Source organism: Perca flavescens, chromosome 17 (assembly GCF_004354835.1).
Source record: "Perca flavescens isolate YP-PL-M2 chromosome 17, PFLA_1.0, whole genome shotgun sequence".
Taxonomy (NCBI): domain Eukaryota; kingdom Metazoa; phylum Chordata; class Actinopteri; order Perciformes; family Percidae; genus Perca; species Perca flavescens.
In genome coordinates, this window is record NC_041347.1 from 9,618,606 (window position 1) to 9,640,770 (window position 22,165).

Sequence of the window (22,165 nt, forward strand, 5' to 3'; positions counted from 1 at the left end):
GAAGTCCTCAGTTGACTCCTGTGCCCGCAGCAGAGTCCGCTCCTGTGCCCGCAGCAGAGTCCGCTCCTGTGCCTGCAGCCCAGGAGCCCGACGCCGTGCCTGCAGCCCAGTCGCCCAATGCCACACCTGCAGCCACGCCTGCCGCCCAGTCGCCCGATGCCACGCCTGCAGCCCAGTCGCCCAATGCCACGCCTGCAGCCCAGTCGGCCTACGCCACGCCTGCAGCCACGCCTGCAGCCCAGTCGCCCAATGCCACGCCTGCAGCCCAGTCGCCCAATGCCACGCCTGCAGCCCAGTCGGCCTACGCCACGCCTGCAGCCAAGCCTCTCCCCCTGCCTCTGTCAGAGTTGGCCCCGCCTCTGCCCGAGTCAGGTCCCTCAACCTCTGTGTCTGTCTGTCTGTCTTCGCCCTTGTCTACCCCAGTACCTGAGTGTTTGAGGAACGTCCGTCCCTGCCTGACCTTACCTCTGTCCCTGTCACCGTGCCTGTCTTTGTCTCTCTTCTCTGTCCCGTCCCTGTGCCAGTTATTGTTCCACACGTCACCTCACCCACCCCCGCATTGATTATATTTTGTGTTCCAGTGAGCTTAAGGCGATGTTCCACACGATAGCAATAGAACCAGCAATTCTATCTGATCACAATGCGCTGATAACCACATTCCATTGTGATATGTTAGGAGAAAGATCTAGGCAATGGTTTGTAATTTAACAGTTCCCTTCTCCAAAACACAGCTTTTGATACAGAGTTTAGAGCCAAGCTGGCAGAGTTCATATCAATCAATACTGACTCAGTTTCAGACCCGGCGTACATTTGTCGAGCCACTAAAGGATTTATTAGAGATTTCACATCTTCCTTCATGGTCAATTTGAAGAAAAAAAGAGAGGCAAGGATTGTGGATTGGAAGAACGTTGTAAATCATTAGAACAGTCTTTAAAGATGTGCATTTTTAGTCACAAATCGAGCAGAGCTAAATGATCTGCTAAGGAGAGCTTAATTCATAATGCACAGAGTGAGGCAAAATTACTATTTTAATGGTTGCAAACCAAGCAAATTGCTTGCTCTGAAATTAAAACAAAGCAAATCCAGAGCTGCTATCAACAGCATCCGCACAGACCGAGGTATCTCAACAAATCCTAAGGATATCAGCGCCGCTTTTCAATCCTTTTAGTCAAAGTTGTATGTATCCTCCTGCAATCCAGATCCGACGCAGTGCCAAAAGTTCCTGAGTTAAACCTGCCTCTTCTTGACCCAGAGGAGGCAGAAGAACTGGGTCAACCTATAACGTTAGAGGAACTTAAATCAGCGTTAAAAACAGCTAAGAAAGGGAAAACACCAGGGTTGGACAGAATTCCATCAGAACTTCTGCTACAATACTTTGACATACTAGGACCTACCATCTTACCAACTTTAAACTTGGCCATAGAGAGGGGCAACTTTAATCAACAAACCAACACTGCACTAATTTCGGTCATACACAAAAAGGGCAAAGATCCTACAGAGTGCTCAAATTGCAGGCCCATCAGCCTCATTGGGACGGATATTAAGCTCTATTCCAAAATCTTGGCACTATACCTAGAATGCTTTATTGAGACGCTAGTCCACCCCGACCAATCATGGTTTATACCAAAGCGTCAAGATACAGACAATATACGCTGATTATTTCATGTAATAGAAGAAGCCATAAACCTTCCAACAACGGCAGCTTTTATCAGTGGACGCGGAAAAGGCTTTTGACCGCCTAGAGTGGAACTACTTGTGGCAAGTAATGAAGAGGCTTGGTTTGGGAGCCAAATTCATTGACATGGTACGTACTTTATATGCGAATCCCATGGCCATAGTCTCAACCAATGGCCTTCATTCATAGCCATTCCCCATCACACGGGGCTCGAGACAGGGATGCCCGCTATCTCCCATGCTATTTGCGATCTCTCTTGAACCATTAGCCCAGGCCATAAGGCAAAATAAAATATGTAATGTCCAGATTAAATCCAATAACAACTCAATATCGTTATTTGCAGATGATGTTTTGCTGTACATCTCTGACCTTGAGGACTCCGTCCCAAAAATTCTTAAGATCTTTAATGAATTTGGCTCAGTCTCCGGCTATAAAATCAACTGGAATAAATCTAATCTTCTGTTGAACAGCGGACAGGTGACATCAGCTATTAGTGATACAATACCAACCCAAAGCAAAACTACACATTTGGGCATCACCATTCACAGATCGCTACAGCGAGTTGTCGAGGTCAACTATGAAACTATATTAAGTAGTGTTCAAAGGGATCTGACCAACTGGTCTGCGCTGCCGGCATCACTACGGTCCAGGATTGCTGTCATTAAAATGAACATAGTTCCTCATGTGAATTTCTTAAATACAATGATCCCCCTACCCCCACCAATGAATTTCTGGAAGTAACTTGATACTGTAATTCGGCAGTATATTTGGAATAATAAACAACCTAGGCTAAAATACTCTACCTTTCAATGTACCACGGACACGGGAGGCCTGGCACTCCCCAACCTTAAAGTGTACTATAGAGCTTTTCAGCTACGGGCCCTCAGAGTGTGGATGGACCCCTCATCTACAGTCCCATGGAGAGAAATGGAGCAAAATCTCACTGGAAGTCTAAGACTGCAAAACCTTGCCTTTACAGGTGTGTGTCCAAAAAAGTGTATGCTAGCGTATGGCCCTATTATCACCAACACATTGACAAACTTTAAAACAGGTGGAGGAGCAACTACGCTTCACCAATAAGTGGCATTTGAACACCCCAATTTGGCACAACATGTACTTAATGTCTGGTAACAAACCTTTTGTTTATAACCAATGGAGTGACAGAGGTATTTATACTCTAGACCAGTTATTCAATGATGAAGGTATGTTAAGTTTTGAAGACCTGAGAACTAGCTTTGAGGTCCCTAGGACATCCTTCTTCCATTTATCTTCGCTTAAGATCAGCCCTAAAATGTTATGGAGTACCATGGGGGAACAGTCTTGAGATACACCCAATCATTAAATGGCTTGTTAATTCTCCGGTGAGAGGATTAGTGTCCAGGATTTATGCTAAACTGATGCAAGTATCTGTAGGAGAACTTCCAATACTAGAGAAATGGGAGTGAGAGTTGAGCCCAGAGGGGAACGTAATTAATTGGGAGACAGTTTGGAACATTTCCCACTGTTCCAAGAACCCAAATCACCAGCAGGTGTGATAGGGTTGTTGTTCTTCTTCAATTGTGTTTTTTTTTGTTCGGTTAGTTTAAAAATATAAAAAACAATAAAAATGTATCCTAAAAAAAAAGATAATCAAAGTCATCCCCTTTATTACATGAGGTTATTTAAATAGATCTAATTAGATTGATTGCAAGTTAATGTAAATCTTAATGATGGTAATTAGAATCATGCAATGCACCTTGTACCACTGACCTTTTACTTTCTTTACCAGTGTTAAGTGTTTTTCATAGCTTGAATGGTCTTCATATTGTTTTGGCTCTCAGTACAGAAGGGGTTTGCTGCCTCCTTATGTTTACACTACACCAAAATATTGTACCATTGATGATAACAAGCCAAGCATTTTGTTACACAAGGACATTTAGTCCTGGAACAAGCATAAGCCTTGTCTCTGTCATAGCCTGAACTACTAACACATTCTGGGATGCGTGTAGACATACTTCAAGTAGAAACTATTGTTTTTTAGATTCTTCAGGTTCTTTTACTTACCAGTTCTCAAACATTTGTGAATATGTAATTATGATTGCAAGGGCTGGTATCAGTATTATTGATCAGATCAAAATGATTCTCTGCATCATCACAGCAATGCAAGTCGTTTCCAGCAATCATTGGCATGATTTATGTTAGGGCCGGTTGGAATATCTTCCTACCACTTGTCTGATTACCTACAATTGTCCCCACCGCTAATTTGATATTAATGGCATATGCATTTAAATCAAATATAATTTCCATCGGCTCTACAAAGTGTTCTCCCTCATGTTACCACTGGATGTGAAGTAATTTCTATTGGTGTTTGTTCGCTTTGTTCCTGCCTCCTTTAAATGCAACGATATGATTGCTTGAGTGTGTGTTCATGGATGAATCAGAAACAGCGCAGTAAAGAAGGCTTAACACTAGAGCACAAGACAATCCAGGCTGTTGTGCCCCAGGTGCTTTGCCTTAAGTTTTTTTGTGAGAACATTAAACCACACAATGACTGATCAGAAGGGTTTTTAGTTTTGGTTTTCTACCTCCGATTTGCAGCATACAGCAGCTTCTCTAAACTTTGTTTCATCCAAAGAGAGTCCCAAACAGGGTTCTGTGTCTGTTTGAATAACATGATGCACAGCATAACTTTGTGTTTTCTTTTACATAATTATATCCATTTCCACCATAATTTGATGTATACAAATTCACCAGAATGCAGGAAATTAATTGTTTGATGCAGGATGAGGACACCCGCTTAATATGTGTCCCCCAATCAGCAATCAGCTAATGCGTAATCTTTAGAATATTGTATCACTGATTCATTACTATAATAGATACTAACACATGTTTTATTAGAGCTTTATTCTACCTTCACAAGTTTGAAGTTCTGCCACTTTGCCTATATCTTATATGTCTTTATCTTGCTATGAACTACAGTGAAGATGTAGAACTCTCGGGGGGACTGAAGTCACTGATTTAAATTTTGGCTGGTAAGAAAGACAGTGAAACAAGTCAAAATCAGAGTTGTATGATTTGTTGACCATCAGAGGTTGAAATTATTAAAACTTCTTTAAATGGCAGGAAAAAAAGTCTGTTTAGTGTTTAGACAGGGGCAGAGATGGAGGAACACAAAAGCAATGACGGTCACAGGGTACCACAGGAGCGATGGGAAGGGTTGTGGTGTGTGTGAGGGTTCCAATGCATTTTTGTAATTATTTGCACTTCTTATTTTCACTTGTATGATAGCACTTGTATTTTTTATTATGTAGCTAAGTTCAAAGACATCTGTCCCGGTGGAATGGGCTACACTGTTCTACCAAATCCGCCTGTCAATAAGCCAGTCACCGTTCACCAGGCACCCATTGAGCCTCTACCCCTCCAACCCCTGCCAACACCAGAGAGACCAGTGGAGGCTTTTGGGAAACCAGAAGAGATTATACCAGGTGAGTCTAAACCATGTTTCATCACACAGTGCATGTACACATATTAAACAAATATTATTGTTGAGTGTTTGAAATACAGGTTATTGAAATTAAAATCACAAATAATAACTATTGTGCAGTTTAATAAGATCAAAATTATGACGGACCCATATTTATCCATTGTTAAGACACTTAGTCCTAGTCAAGGTTGCAGTGGTACCAGAGTGAGACAAGCAGCCCAAACATGTTTTCACCCTTCTCCCGGGTATCCCCAAGAATTCCTGGTCCAACTGGGAAATGTAGTTCCTTCAGTCTGCACCAAGGTCTCTCCCACAAGTATCATGCCCAAAACATGTACAGTATAAAGGAAGGTGGCCAGGAGGCAGACCAGTTGACTGAACCACATCTATTGATTACAAAGATAGAAGGTAGAGCCAAATCAGGAGTTGAGAAGTTGACGTCAACTTTTAGCTTTGTCGAGATTCGCCCGTTTTCAGCAGCAGTTTGAAATAGTGAGATTTGCAGAGGAAAGAGGTGTCAATGGGATTTAGAGGTTCTATGTATGTCCTATTTACCCACCAAACTGTCATTTTTCAACTATGACAAGGTAAAATCGGTTTTGCATTCTATCACACCTTTAAAGAAACAGATCTGCGGCTCAAAACCACAACCATTCGCAACTCTTGAACTCCTTACTCATTATCATGTTTGACAACTCCTGCAGATAGATATCTTAAACAGTCAAGCTTGCATCACAGCAGCTGAGACTCCTAACAGGCTGTCAATCTCACATGTTTTTTATCATGACTTGTGAATAGGATCCCAAGATACCTGAACTGCTCAACTTGGCAGACATATTCTTTCTAATATTTAAGTTATATAACTATATATTGCTTGGGGGACCACACTGCAAAAGCTGTGTCCTCTGGCCTACAGTCTAGACTTTTGGAATTTCTTTCTATATATATCAATTAAGTAAATCCATCTCCGTATTTGGAATGTCAAAAACTTTACATCTCCTTTGAGACCAACTCATAATAAAGTTCACCATCAATGCTGCAAGCAGTAAACTGCCAGTATAAGATATTCTCCTTTCTGTTTTAATAAGCAACATAGCAGTATTTTATACAAGCTGTACATGAGATGATGTTCTTGGTTTAGTAGTTTACTTTTAATAGCAACAAAATCTAGAGAAGAACATTTGAGTTTATCAACCTTATGTGTGGCCTGCCCCATTTTCTTGTTTTGTCTCTCACCTTTTGCTCACTATCACAAGTTAAAGTCAAAAGTCTCGACCTGGTAGAACATCCTCAGCAGGGTACTGCAGACACAGCTAATGGCCAGGGGTCTCATTTATAAAACTGTGCGTAGGATCCTTATTATAGCGTACGTGCGCCCAAAAGCCCAAATTGGCGTACGCTGAAAAAAAGTCTGATTTATAAAACCGTGTGTACGCACACCTGTAAGCCTGTGTTCCCTTTATAAATCACAGATTGACTATATGTGTGCGTACGTGGATCAGCCTCTTATCCTGCCCTGTACACGCACATTTTTAACCATAAATAGTCAATGTAAACCACCTCGTAAATGCTGATAAATTTGTTAATGACCCTTGCAGTTGTTATTTCGTTACACTGAATCATGCCGAATCATGACGACTGGCAGAGAAAAAAGACAAAACAAAAGAAAACTCTCAGACGCTCGGGAATTGCTGCAAATTGAATTATAATTTTGGCCTGTTGTCGCACAGTGTATGGAAACCGGATCTATAGACTACCTTTATTAATAAAATCTTCCAAAACAGAAGGCATTACAGCACTCGTGGACAGCTTCGATATACCAGACGTATATAATAAGATTTAACAGAACTATATATTATATCCAAACAAGGCTTAGTGATGAAGTTGAAGATTATATATAATATTTATTTTAAAAATCACTTAGCTATCTGACATTTCCCTCTGGAAACCGCCAGTTTCACCCAGAGTGGCGAGGACTTGTATTTGGACCGGGATGGCACGGTTCCGGCGTGTTGCCCTCTCTACTGGACCCAAATCAGTACATAGATCCAAGAGCGCAGCTATATTACTATTACAGCTATATTAGGGAATTTAAATCGGCATATGAGCCAGTCATCATCATGGTCTCTGAAGTCTCTTTTTCTCCTGATTCTTCCATTCCGGTCCTCCTGCAGGGCCAGCAGGGCCATCATGCAGCATTACGCACGGGTTCACCGCAGGATTTATATGTTTAGTCTACAACAATTTGTGATTGTTAACACCTTGCTAAAATCACAGCAACAACTAGTGGTATCCCCCACCCGAGATACAATTTTAAATCGAAATGTAATAGGCAACTTTTTTTCATGCAGGTTTTGTTGCAGTATTAAAGTTCGGAATGATAACGAGGACATAGAGCGTAACGATTGCACGATAGCTTAATGGCTGTATTTCCAGACTTTGACATTTGATGATATATGCACAGTATTAAAGACAGATATTTAGTTATTTACACTGTGTTCTGCAGTTATCTAATGCTAGGGTATTTGATGATATCCTGTATTCCATGCAGTCGGGCCATCTCCTCCTCCTGCGCTCCGTAGCGGACAATGTGACGGCGAGACAGCAGTGATTAAATATTAAGAACGAGTTTTGATTTAAGATTTGAGTTGGAGGTGTTTATGGAACAATTATCACTCAATTATCACTCAGATTTCTGAAGTGTTTTGAAGTTAATCCTGCTTTGTACTAACCCTTGTTAAGAAAAAGTTTACCAGTTGTTGTGGGGACATTTCAGTCAAAGGTAAATTGAATCCACTGGTTTGTGTTCCTCAGATGATGGGAGTAGGCTACATGAAGACTGTGTTGCTTCTTGCAGCCAACAACAGAACAGTTTGCACACTTTGCTCATACAAAAAAAACAGTCACCATGACAGAAACATGGCTGATGCTGGCACCGGGCTGGAGAACTAATCTAATTAGAGCCACTAGATAACAAAACAAAAACACAGGTCAATTGGTGCAATGAAATATTCCAAGAAGACATTGGACATTTGGACGGTGATAAAACATACAGACATTAGGCCATGAGACAAGTATAGTACTATGGTTTATGTTAGTCTGGACGGTTGAATTTGGCTAATTATTATGATGATGTGACATTTTTAAACTGCTTGTTTTGTGTTACCAGCAAAAGCCATTAATCAGTTTTCAAGTATATAAAACGGACAAAAGCAGCGAATTCTCACATTTGAGAAGCAAGAATCAGCAAATGTTGGGCATCTTTGCTTGATTAATGATCTAAATCTATTGCACACTGGCTGTGAACTGAAAGTCCAATGCCAAAATGCAAAGATGTTCTCAGGAATAATGCACACCAAATTAAACTCTACACTTATTGTTTTCAATTTCATTTTATTTTCTGGTCAGCAACTGAGTCTCTATTCTCTGGTAGCCATGATGACATTTTGCTATTGACTTGGTTATCTGTGACTATTGTGTCTCACAATACATTAGGACTTGGGTAGAAATATCTTTAAACAATAAATTGATTATCAATGGTTTGTGATATGTTTTCTGTCAGATTAATCAATCAAGAACCACTACAATTTCCATTGGGTTCCATTTAGGTTATTTGTTGCATTTGAAGAAGTGGATGGATTCATATGGCCTGTTGCTAGCACAACAGTGTTTCCTTTAGGATTTTTTTAGCAGTGGGGGCAGGTCAGAACACCCCCACCCCCACCCCCATGAAACGGAACTGACACTTTGCTGCAACATAAACTAATATATTTATTCACCTCTATTCACACACATAATGAGGCATATTTTCAGTTGTGATTGAACTGTATTTTTTGAGTTACTATATAGGCCAACTTTAATCTTGACATATAGGCTGAGCATTCTGTAGCAAATAACAATAAACCCACTATTAATTACATTATCTTAATGCATAACTACTTCAGCATGGAAATAATGCACCTAAAATACAAACGTTCTCCAACATGCACTCTTAACAATGCAGCCCTATTTCTGATATCGTGGGGGGAAGAAATGTTGCCGTGGGGGGCCACCACGGTCAAATCAACATAGAGGAAACACTGCATAAGACATTCATTTGATTTAGGTTGATCATGGGGAGGCATCATCACCTTTCAGCTGGATGTCTTTCAGCGGAGCTTGCCCCCTGAGTGGAAAGCCACAGTCTCATTCTGACAATTACAGAATTTGCCCTGCAACAGCTAGAGTTACAGAGACATTAATATTTGCGTGTCTGAAGTCAATGCCCTGTCAAAGAAATCAGCACCTTTGATGAATTGCATTAGGCATAGGGGATGCTGAAGGAGATGTGTGTAATGCATTTCTGTGCTTTTCTTTAATGAATGATTAAGAAGTAAGCTCCTCCCACCCACCACCAACTCTCTGTGGTCTTAATGTATCAGCCTCACAGTGCCAGAGTCCCAGTGACAAATGTCTACACTGTGGGATGAACAGCAATCTCACTTTTGCAAATGACAGCTCCCAGGTAACACTAGAAACCCTTCAAATCTTTGATCTGTCTTTCATGTGATTAGGGACCCAAATCTTCAACATTCCCCATGTTACACTTGTTTGTAGATGACAAAGATTAAAGTGCTTTGACTCACTTCACATTCACTCCAAACACAGCCCAGGCCACAACCTGTCAGAAGAGAGAGAGAGAGTAAACCTAGCTGAGAGATGGAGAGGAGCTTCCCCCTTCCGTTAGTATTCAGGGTCAGGGTCAGCCACAACAGGAAGGAGAAACTCTGCAACATCTTAGCCAAAGCCAGACCCAGACCCAGTCCAACATGCTGCTAAGCTTCTCTGGTGCTGTTATATTTTAGACCTAAGAATGTGGTCTAAACCTTAGAAACCTTGGTCTGTGACTAATGATATGGCATTTCGTAAAGGGATAACAATGGGTAATATCTGGTCGTTAGCTTGGAAGGTGTTTCACATTTGCTTTTTCTTGTGATCACAGAATAATTATTATTTTAGGATTAATTTTTATTTTATTTTTTAAACTGTCTTCTCACGATCATCTAATAAAACTCTAACCTGCACACATAAGCTGTGTGCATATCAGATGTGTAGGTATGGACATTGTGGGGAAATCCCCCACAGAAGATTATATACTGATAAAGTTAACTACTAGAGATAGTTACATAATTATGTCACAAAATTAAAACTGTTCTTTTTTCTGTGTTCAGTAGCAACAGCTGCACCAGATGAGGTAGGTTGGGCACTTCAGAGAGTAAAGATGTAGTAGGAGTTTGCATGCACACAGACGCTGAAGAGTTGAACAATCACATTTGCATGAAGTCAGCAACGTCGCTGCATGACTTTGAGCTGGTCAGCACTGAGCAGTGTGTAAAGCTTTAATGTGTTTATGTGTACATAAACTACATAGAAATCCTTGACACTGTCCCAATTAAGTACCAGACAGAAGTCTATGCAGAAGTGGCAGGTATCTTTTGCTCTCTGGCTTGCTCGCTGAGCAGTTTATTTTTGTCCTGTTTTTAAACTGCAGTCAGTTGTCATGCAAGCTGAATGCTAATGCTTATGCTTCATAGCAACACCTGTATTGCATGATAGAAGCAGTGTACAGAGCTGAAATAATGGAACTTATCCATCTGGATTTCTTGTCTGTGTCTTTTCTTCGAAGGAGCTGGTAGTTCCTGTGGTTAGTGATAGGCCAGTAGTTGAACCCATCCTGCCCCAGCTATCTCCGGGTGTATCTACTGTCAAGATTGAGGCAGCCTACCCAGGTGTCTGCTTCACTTCCCTTAAACCTTTGTGCTACGGTGGGCAGTTTAGGACATCTCAGACACCGCTTGTCAAGCTCAGAGCACTTTTTAGTTTGTCAGGTCCAGCTGTGCTGTAATGTTAACATTAGCACACTTATAATTTTAGCAAAACATTTGAGAAAAACACAAAGAGACAAGAATGTATGCTAATGTGTGCTTAAGTTTGAGAATGTACAGCTAAGGACGAAGTGCAGCTCAGACTGCTGAGAGTACAAAGAAGTCCGTTGCTGATAACATTAATCTGAGAAGTCCTAAAATGTCATCTTTACACCGGCATTAAAAGAAGTAGTAATTCATATATTCATTCATTCATTTTTTTAGTACTGCCATTTGTATATCTTCTTCAAGTGTTTTATCATTTCAAGCCATAGCCATGCTTTCAGAACAGCAGAGCTCCTTTACTGATGGAGCTGCCAATTTTCTGGAGGCCTCTCTACTTTCTAGGCCTCTATAAAAGATAAAGCCAGATTGATTCTTATACGATCATAGATTTATATAACTTATAGGATTGTTACCCATCACGCATACCAGTGTAAACTTATACTAAACTGTTCAAACAACAGAAAATCTAATGTGTCTGTCATCCATCTAGCAGCCACAAGGAGATACATTTTCAGTGCAGAAGATGTGTGTGCAGCGGTTATACAGGCAAAAACAGAGCAAAAACAGAGAATTTATGTGTGTGTTTTTTATATATATATATATATATATATATATATATATATGTATATGTATATATATATATATATATATATATATATATATATATATATATATATATATATATATATATATATATGTGTGTGTATATATATATATATATATATATATATATATATATATACACACACACATTACTGTGCAAAAGTTTTAGGCAGGTATGAAAAAATGCTGTAAACTAGAATGCTTTCAAAAATGAAAGGGTTAATAGTTTATTTTCATCTATTAACAAAATGCAGTGAGTGAACAGAAGAGAAATCTAAATCAAATCAATATTTGGTGTGACCACCCTTTGCCTTCAAGACAGCATCAGTTCTTCTAGGTACACTTGCACACAGTTTTTGAAGGAACTTGGCTGGTAGGTTGTTCCAAACATCTTGGAGAACACAATCTTCTGTGGATGTAGGCTTCCTCAAATCCTTCTGTCTCTTCATCTTATCCCAGACAGACTGGATGATGCTGAGATCAGGGCTCTGTGGGGGCCATGCCATCACTTCCAGGACTTCTTGTTCTTCTTTACACTGAAGATAGTTCTTAATGACCTTGGCTGTCTGTGTGGGGTCGTTTTCCTGCTGCAGAATAAATTTGGGGCCAATCATACGCCTCCCTGATGGTATTGCATGATGGATAAGTATCTGCCTGTATTTCTCAGCATCGAGGACCCCATTAATCCTGACCAAATCTCCAACTCCATTTGCAGAAATGCAGCCCCAAACTTGCAAGGAACCTCCACCATGCTTCACTGCTGCCTGCAGACATTCATTACTGTACCACTCTCCAGCCCTTTGGCCAACAACCTGCCTTCTGCTACAGCCAAATATTTCATGTTTTGACTCATCAGTCCAGAGCACCTGCTGCCATTTTTCTGCACCCCAGTTCCTTTGTTTTCATGTATAGTTGAGTCACTTGGCCTTGTTTCTATGTTGGAGGTATGGCTTTTTGGCTGCAACTCTTCCATGAAGCCACTTCTGGCCAGACTTCTCCAGACAGTAGATGGTTGTACCTGGGTCCCACTGGTTTCTGCCAGTTCTGAGCTGATGACACTGCTGGCTTGACTTCTCCAGACAGTAGATGGGTGTACCTGGGTCCCACTGGTTTCTGCCAGTTCTGAGCTGATGAGACTGCTGGCCTGACTTCTTCAGACAGTAGAAGGGTGTACCTGGGTCCCACTGGTTTCTGCCAGTTCTGAGCTGATGGCACTGCTGGACATCTTACCATTTCGAAGGGAATAAGCTTGATGGGTTTTTCATCTGCTGCACTAAGTTTCCTTGGCCGACCACTGCGTCTAGGATCCTCAACATTCCCTGACTTTTTGCAAGTACCTATAATAATTGATGCTGGTTTGAAGGCAAATGGTAGTAACTCAAAATATTGATGTGATCTAGACGTTTTTCTGGTCGCTCACTTTGCATTTTGTAAATTGATAAAAATAAGCAATCATTATTTATATTTTTGAAAGCATTCTTAGTTTACAGCATTTTTTCCACACATGTTTCTACAAACAAGGCCTTCCCGCGGGCTGCAGTGAGACGTACTTGAACGCTGAAGCTCCTTAAAGCTGCATTCTCTCTAATTTCCAGCAGGGGGCGACTCCTCTGTTTTTAAAAAGAAGTCAGTTTCTATAGAAGTCTATGAGAAAATGAGCCTACTTTTCACTGGATTTATAATTTAAGGGAAAGTCTGAAGATTTTCTGTTCTGCAGTACATGCAGATACATTTCTCCAGTACCCGCTGGTAAATCTCCGTTGGATGACTCACTTCAGAAGGGTTGAAAATCAGCAACTTTCCATCTTTAGCATTTAGCTTAGCACAACCATAAACAACACTGGCGTATCCACGTCATGTTCCTCGGCTCCGCCCATTTGTTCAAATATGGTCACTTCTGACTCCCAAAAACCATGTTGGCGTCGGCGAAAATTGCCAAAGTCAAGGCGTCAAAACGGCAGTCCACATCCATTACTTTTACAGTCTATGGTTGTTACATGGCAGGCTAGATTTCTGGAACTTACCTGGTCAGCAACAGTGCTTAGGTGTGCTGTGCTATCGATCAGCTGGTATTAAATGTATAATCTGTGCAATCTACTCCCTATACTGTAAGTGCAGCACCGAAGACCACAAATTAAGTTGAAACCTTGCATTCATGCTGTTTATGCAATATTTTAACCCTGTCATCATCAGCATGACCAGACCCAGAACAGTTTTCTGAGATTCAGTTTGGGAGATTCTGACAGCTGTCGCCTCACATTTCTCCTGATAGCTGCTGAAGATGGTACCCAAATCTTCTACTCTATTTAGAGGTTTAACAAGCTGAATATTCAGCCCTTCTGCACAGTGCTGAAGTAGTCTTCTTTGCCTATCTGTAGCCTTCCTGTGATGGAGTCAGGTCATTCTCCTTTAACCTTTGTCATCATCAGTGCATTTCCATTCACAAAATTACGATGTCATCAGTGAAGGATGGCAACGTCAATTTGTCTGCATCTGTCTGTCTGTTTTTTATGTAGGGCAAGGTATCTCAGCCACCACTCCCTAGATTGCCACAGAATTTGGCAGGGATATTCAAGGTACTCAGATTATGACACAGAATATTTTGGTGACATCCCTCCCTGACCTTTCATTCAACACATTCAATCAGAAAAAGTTGGCCAATGGTCCCTAATCCCTCTGAAAAGGCCACATTGGACTGTACATACTTATTGAGACAGCTGAGAACAGATTGTCACAGTGAAAGTAGTATTTACAAGAGAGACATAAACAGGCAGAAGAAAATAAAGTATAGCGGTCATCGGTTCGGGGAGATTATAAAATATGCAAACATAATTAAGAAAATGATATGACTCCTGTGTAAAAGTGACAGGATGAAAGCATGGCATTACTTTTTTGAAGGAAAGCAGGACCGTACAATCCACATGTTTTATTGCAGATGGAAAACTAATCTGTTGAGACTGCACCTTGGCCCATAAATAATAGAAGAAGAAAAAAACATGTTTAGTGGAAAACACATGTTGACTTAAACATGAACTGGATGGAATTAATGTATTTTACTGTGTATTTTTTGATTTGGTAGAGGTTGTTGAGAGGAGCTCTCCACCTGAACCAGTGGAGATCCTGCCATCTAACGCAGGCCAGGACATCGCCCCCACCCAGTCAGCTGGTAAGACTTCTGTTGTCTTCCTTAGCACTTCCTATGTCTCTTCTGCTTTAGGAATGTATTTTAGCAGTATGGCGCCTTCATTTTGTGATAGTGTTAAGGTTAGCAAATGTTGCCATACCAACAGCCTTGTTTAATAAGACAGCTTTGGAGTCATTGGGAGCCATAATTCTTCTCTTTTGATAAAGCTTGGCTAGTTGATTCCTCCTGTCTCCACTCTTTGTGGTAAGCTAGGGTTAATACGTCATTTGTACCTCTGTGCTGGACGTGCAAAGATGACTTGATATTGATCTTAATTGTAACAGTTCATTTGAAATCATTGGTATGGATTTTTTAAATACATTCTCAGCAGTTTGACCAAAAACAGTTCAAGGACCAAATAGATATTAGCTATTTTGGGGTCTTTCTCTCACATTTCATAGTCTTTATCAGTGGATGGAGTTTTCTCAGTCCAATTCTGATTGAATATTTCTTAAAACTGATCTTCTCATTAAGGCTTGGTCACACAGAAATAAGCACAGTGGAATTCATCCACGCATCCTCATGACCTAGGTGGTGCCCTTGTGAAACTACTGTAGCTGACGGGCTAACTGCTAACACATTAGTCAGCCATTAACTAGTGGCTATGATCTAATAGTCAAAATTTCAGTCCTAGCTAGTTGGCTTGCTAACTTGGTAATTAGCAAGCTAACTAGCTAACCTATAATATCGTATTAGGTAAAACGTTAAAAAAAACATTACGGAAGGGGGCAATATTCCAAGAACAAACTAACTCCTATTGTGCTGCCTTCCGGACACGCACCGACCCAGCAATCACGGCCATTTAAGTCAACGCTTGATATTCCACCAGCCGTGCTGTGTCCCAGAAGCATGCGCCAAGCGGATATGCCGGGCATAATTGACTTGGCGAAACATCAGTCCAGTTAGAGATGCAGAGGGAACAGATACCTGCTACCTTCAGATGGCTGTAAAGACAGCCAACTGTGCAAAGGAAGGCCTTCCAGTAATAATGGCAGCAGAGAATGTGCCAGAGAAAGTGTTGATACATGTTCAAAAATGCCTTCCCAGCACCTGCAAGCTATTATAGGAAAAAACACCCAAAATAGCCTAAACTCAGTTGGAGCACAATTCACAGCAATATCACTTCAAAGTCTGAATCTTTATGATAGTATGCTGATTCTGGACTAAAATCACGACTATTTCCTTATTGCTTAATCCAATTGCAAAGTAATTTGATTAGGTTATCCACTGCAAGCATAATACAAGGCAAGCTTGTGGTGTGATGAAGTTGATCCAGTCTTGCAAAGTGAAGTGATGTGGTTCCTTCACAAAAAGAACTATTAGTACTAAAGGTTTTCTTGTAATTTTTTTTATAATTCAGCGCAGTAGCTGGGCCAGAGCATGCTTAACTCAACAGGTAACATGACCAATTGATCTTTAGAGAAGTATTCATGAAGAGCTGAAACAACAAGACATATGCAGAAGCTTTCACAGTATCAAGAGGACAAGATGAGTTCCTCATTTTGGAGTTTGTCTTCATGACCTGCTTTGCAGAAATCCGCCTAAATGAAGAAAACCAGGCAACTGGTGTGCTTTCGTAAATTGTCAATAAAGAAATGAAACTAATGAATCACATTAATATCTTTCTGTTCAGTTTCTTGCATTGTAGTCACTCACCCTGCACTAAATTCTTTGAGGCTGCTTTGTGGTGCATGTTTTAAACTTGTGGTGCTTTTCTGTTAAGCTCTTAACCTGTGGTACATTAAGAGTATGTTGTGCTTCCTCATGGCTCTTATCATAGTATTTTGTGGGACCCATTATTAGTTCTAAAACTGCTGGTATTTCCTCCCTCTCTCTCTCTCTCTCTCTCTCTCTCTCTCTCTCTTTCTCTCTCTCTCTTTCTCTCTTGTGGCCCAGAGGTGGATGAGTGCCAGATCAACCCTTATATTTGTGGCCAGGGGATTTGTTACAACACAGCAGAGGGTTACACCTGCCACTGTGATGAAGGATACTACCTGGATGACGCCCAATCCACCTGTGAAGGTGAGCAGTCAAAGCCAGTTATTGAGGTCAAAGATCATCTTGTACATGTCCATGTCAGCTGGTTGGCCTAAATAATAACCAGCTTTGTATGTATTGTGCAGAAAGAGCAGGTCTCCACTCACAGCATCTATCATGCTAAGATTATTGCTTATGTCTGAGTTGTGTTGAGATACAACAGTAACTTGAAATTAATTTGTCCGTGTACATAAGACACAGAGCTGATTTCCAATTTACTGGGATTTTACTGGGATTGTTTTCCTCAAGACCTTCTAATGTACATTAAAGAAGTCATACACCTCAAGATAAACCCATGGATGATTTGCATTGGACTTGTCTCGGAATTATTGACTCCACACAGGATTATTGCAACCCGGTCTCACGCCAGGTTGTGAAATAGTCACATTATTTTAATTTATTGATATGTTTACAGGTCACAATTTTGACGTTTATTTCGTAACGTCATCGTTCTGTGATCACGAAATATGCTTCCCATTGAAATACATTGCTTTAAATTTCGTAATCACCACACGAAAAAAATGACATTATCGTGTCCTGTCCACAACTCAGTAGATTCAATAATGTGACCATATCACAAACTGCCATGAGACCGGGCTGATTATTGACTCCGGACATGATTATTGACTCCAGACAGGAGTCTGCAGCAGGTGGTGGGGGCAGCAGAGGATGTCATTGGGACAACACAAGGAGTCCTGAACAACCTCTGTGTCCATGCTCTCTGATAGTGGAACGCAGTATCCAGTTCACTAAATACATCCATAATTATTAGCACCTTCTGATGGGTGAACAGAGTACAATATCTTACCATCAACAAGACACTGCCCTGGTTTATATCTGTATGACAAACTAAATACAGTATATGACAAATGATATCTATATATATGGATGTTAGCAACTTCAGCTACATAAAGGGGTTAAGCATTGGGTTCCATTCAACTGTACACTGATGTTGTCCTATGTTGTGTGCTCTGGTGTGTGTGTCCAGATGTAGATGAGTGTTTGGAAAGCCCATCTTTGTGCTTTGGCGGTCACTGCAAGAACACAGAGGGCAGTTTTCTGTGTGTGTGTGCGCAGGGATTCCTCGTGGATGAAGAAGGAACTACTTGTGTTGGTACGTACCCAGCCTCTTGTCATTTGTTCCTATTATCCTTAGACAGTAAAAGTACCTTAGCCTCTGTCCAAATTTCCGGGCACACACCAGTCTTTTAAATGAGTGGGTGTTGGGCCATTGCATGAAATCACATGACTGACAAGAGTCACATGACAAGCAACTATGAATATCTTAGGGTCCTATTTTAACAATCTAAGCGCACGACGTGAAGCACCTGGTGCAGGTGTGTTTAGGGCGTGTCCAAATCCACTTTTGCTAGTTTGACGGCGGAAAAAAGGGTCCGTGTGCCGGGAGCATGGTTCAAAAGGGTTGTCCTTAGTGTCTTCATTAATCAGAGGTGTGTTTTGGGCGTAACATGCAATAAACCAATCAGAGATCATCTCCCATTCCCTATAAAAGCCAGGCGTGTTTGGACCTTGGAGCATTGCTGTTATGATGGCGGATTTGCACCGTAATATTTTTATTTGTAATCTTTTGCATGTTTGTGTGCTGCTGTGCGTCCCTGTGTGTGTAACAAGCATCGTGTGTGTGTAACAAGCATCGTGTGTGCGCGCTGTGCACGAGCCTAGGAGCATTTTACTAATTTGCTGGTAAAATAACAATGAAATGCTGCGTTATTGATTTTAGACCAGAATGCACCTGAACACCCCTCCCTGTAAGACCAGCACGCCCAGAATGCACCTGAACACACCTCTCTGTAAGACCAGCACACCCAGAATGCACCTGAACACACCTCCCTGTAAGACCAGCACGTCCAGAATGCACCTGAACACACCTCCCTGTAAGACCAGCACACCCAGAATGCACATGAACACACCTCCCTGTAAGACCAGCACGCCCAGAATGCACATGAACACACCTCCCTGTAATACCAGCACGCCCAGAATGCACCCGAACACACCTCCCTGTAAGACCAGCACGCCTAGAATGCACCTGAACACACCTCCCTGTAAGACCAGCCCACCCATGGGCGCAGGTGCATTTTCTATTTTAACGCTGGACGTGAAATTGACAACTGCGTCGGTCTTAAACTAGCAAAGACACTTGCGTCAGGCTTTGCGCTGCACCGCACCGGGTGCAACATAGGGCCCTTAAGGTTTTAAATGTGTTTTTTACATAAGTGAGTTGTATTTTTCTTTTTTCCACTTTGCCCATCCCCTGGGAAATAAAGACACATGGTAAACCAACAGGGATAGGACCCAATGCAGACAGACTGCTGCCTTTCAATGATTTATGCCCAGTGAAGGTATATACAGGCAGGTGCAGGTAGGTGGGCAGGGCCAGAGTCAGGGCCAAGGCCAGGGTAGTCTGTATTCATGACGTTCCATTTCCGAAATCGGTCAGGTGCCGCCGGAAATTCCTTTGGATGTCTTTCATTTAGGCCGGATGTTCGTCCCCTTTCTCTGTCTCTGTGTTGGTGTTCTAACCTCCGGTGGATTTGTGAACTGCTCCTCAGATCTCTGCAGGGTAAATCCAGACAGCTAGCTAGACTATCTGTCCAATCTGAGTTTTCTGTTGCACGACTAAAAGGTGTGAGTGCAACTGGTGAACACACCAAACAACACCAGCCGGAACATTTTCAATACAATTATAACGCTCAGTACAATTATCATTATCATTATTTTCCTAATTGAGAAGAAACAGATTGTCTTAAAAATGATAAAGGTTGTAATAATCCCCAGACCGACAGGATAAAAAAAAAATCTGGGTGGGGAAAGTGAAACAACAGCGCTTTGTCCCTCCCTCATTACCACCACTGAGGTGCCCTTGAGCAAGGCCCTTAACCTCCAACCGCTCCAGTGGAGCTGCTCAGTGGCCAGCAGATCAGACTGTGGTTGTACTGGGCAGCTTCCAGGTATGAATGTGGAACTGTGTGAATGTGACAGGTCGTCGTTGCAAATGAGAAGTTGTTCTCAATCGACTTACCAGGATAAATAAAGGTTAAGTAAAATAAAAATAAGAATAAAAAGGTTAACAGCTGCATTCATATTGTTCAGATTAAGAATGAACACGATGCAAATATTAACCTTTCCTTATCCACAGGTTTTCACCCTCTGTGTTTATGTAGCCATAGCTAGTCAGCCACATGCACTGACCATGTGCAGAGTGTGTGACAGCTCAGGCTCTTGGCAGATTTTTTTTAAGGGACTGTTCTTTATTTATTTCTGGGGTCCCCGGAGGAGTTTTGGGATCTTTAGTCAAAATAGACCTGACCCTCCCTTCTCCAGCAATACATTTTGGACGACCCTCCAAAATGATATGGAAAAAAGTGATGAGCCTCCCTAACAATATATTGATGCCTTCTGTACTGGTTTGCGCTTGGCAAAGATGTACAGATGCCTTTTGTTTTTTACAGCCATAACATATGACTTAACTTCTGCATTCTCATTTTATACATCCCACTCCTCTATTGTGGTGTGGTGGCCATTTCAGTAGATTTACTCACTAACATTGTTGTGGAAACACAATAAGCATGGGAACTAAATGCACACGTCCTGCATTACTGCATTACTTCAAATACTAAGTTACTCCTCTATCCCACGGTCTCTAAAGCTACAGCTCAAATTGTCTGGCTGACTAAACAAGGAGGGATCCATTTGCTAGCGATAGGGTCCGAGTCTGAGAGAGCTACATGGAGCTACATGGATAAATATGCACCAAACAAGCCACTTTGAAATTTTGCTGTTCTCATGAATACAAAAGTTGGGTGACCCTCCCCCCTAGACTAAAACAAATTGGATGACCCTCCCATCAACAAAGACATGACCTTCCCCTATTTTTCTCCGGTGGTCCATTCCATAAATACCAAACGGTCCATAAATTGAAATATTTTAAACTTGCAGACCACACACATTCACATTTAATGTCAAAACAAGGTGAAGCATTAGGACACTGTGTATGCCATGTACAACCACAGCCTATGGCACTGGTCAACACTTGGTCAGACATGAACTCTGCACAGGAACAAGCGCATACTAATACAATTATAAGTCAGTGGAATCTTGGACGAGACCAGTGACCGCATTGTTACCAGTGTCTGCACCACCCTGCTTAGTCCCCCTTATTGGGATATACATTTGAGGCACTCTGTCATTACGTGGTTTCCTGCCATTTCAACGCAGCCTTCCCCACCCACCAAAATTGGGTCAGATGGGACAGATGGCTGTTTCCCCAGAGCTACAATTAAATCTCTTCTCCTCAGCTGTGGAGGATGAGGGATCAGATTATGACTTCTTTGAGAGGTTTATATGGATGTGGATATGCAACCATGGTATCTATTAATAAAACCAATACAAAAACAGGCTCAGGACTTTTAAGAAAATTGGTGGAATATCAAGCGTTGACTTGAATGGCCGTGATTGCTCATGGGGGTCGGTGCGTGTCCGGAAGGCAGCACAATAGGAGTTAGTTTGTTCTTGGAATATTGCCCCCTTCCGTAATGTTTTTTTTAACGTTTTACCTAATACGCCATTAATTACACTCTAGTGCAAATAAAGTCAACCAACCAACAACCAGACTTTGCTACCATACATCCTTTTCACTCTTGTTTTCCCCATTTCGGGGGGTGCAGTAGTGGGTGTACAGGCTGAACAGGAGGGAGCTGAACACACAGCCCTGGGGTGCTCTGGTGTTCAACATTAGAGTGGGGAAGCTGTGGCAGCCAATCCGAACTGTCCGGTCGTGGAATTTCACAATCTGGTTTTCTAGGCCTGGTAAAGTCATGGAATTAGTAAAATCCTTGAAAGGTTTGGAATAGTCATGGAATGTTGTTGTGTGCAATTAAATTAATTGTTACAGTAATCTCAAGCACACACACTACGCTCCAAGCAATCCCTAAAGAAGCTACGCTATTCTTATAACTAATGCATTAAACTGTGTCAACACCCTATGGATTAATGATTGAAACACTACATGTTTGAAACACATATACAGGAAAATATGAATCTTTACGGAATAAAACAGTTATTATATTTTATAAATTACAATATTTTAGAGCTCCAAATGTGGCTTTTTCGGAGAAGCTACTGGGCACCATATTTCAAAGCATGCCTTTGCCCCACTACTACTTTTAAATTGTACTGAACTTTTGAGATGGAATAATGGACATAATGTGCAGCCTAATGCGTTCAGAGAAGGAGACGAGAAAGACAGAGTTTGTGCGTGCGTTCGTGCCTGCGTG

At 41.5% G+C, this 22,165-nt stretch overlaps 1 protein-coding gene across 5 annotated transcripts in view; it reads left to right on the forward strand.

Annotated features, from left to right (window-relative positions):
* Positions 1 to 22,165, forward strand: part of ltbp1 (latent transforming growth factor beta binding protein 1) — a 239,834-nt gene that overhangs the window by 176,217 nt on the left and 41,452 nt on the right. For 3 of the 5 annotated variants that reach the window (XM_028602867.1, XM_028602868.1, XM_028602870.1), the window contains 6 exons: positions 4,966 to 5,139; positions 10,349 to 10,371; positions 10,804 to 10,906; positions 14,730 to 14,816; positions 16,731 to 16,856; positions 17,860 to 17,985. In XM_028602867.1, the coding sequence (XP_028458668.1) occupies positions 4,966 to 5,139; positions 10,349 to 10,371; positions 10,804 to 10,906; positions 14,730 to 14,816; positions 16,731 to 16,856; positions 17,860 to 17,985 (639 nt within the window). The remainder of the gene's footprint in view (positions 1 to 4,965; positions 5,140 to 10,348; positions 10,372 to 10,803; positions 10,907 to 14,729; positions 14,817 to 16,730; positions 16,857 to 17,859; positions 17,986 to 22,165) is intronic. The other 2 variants (XM_028602869.1, XM_028602871.1) reach the window with 2 other exon arrangements.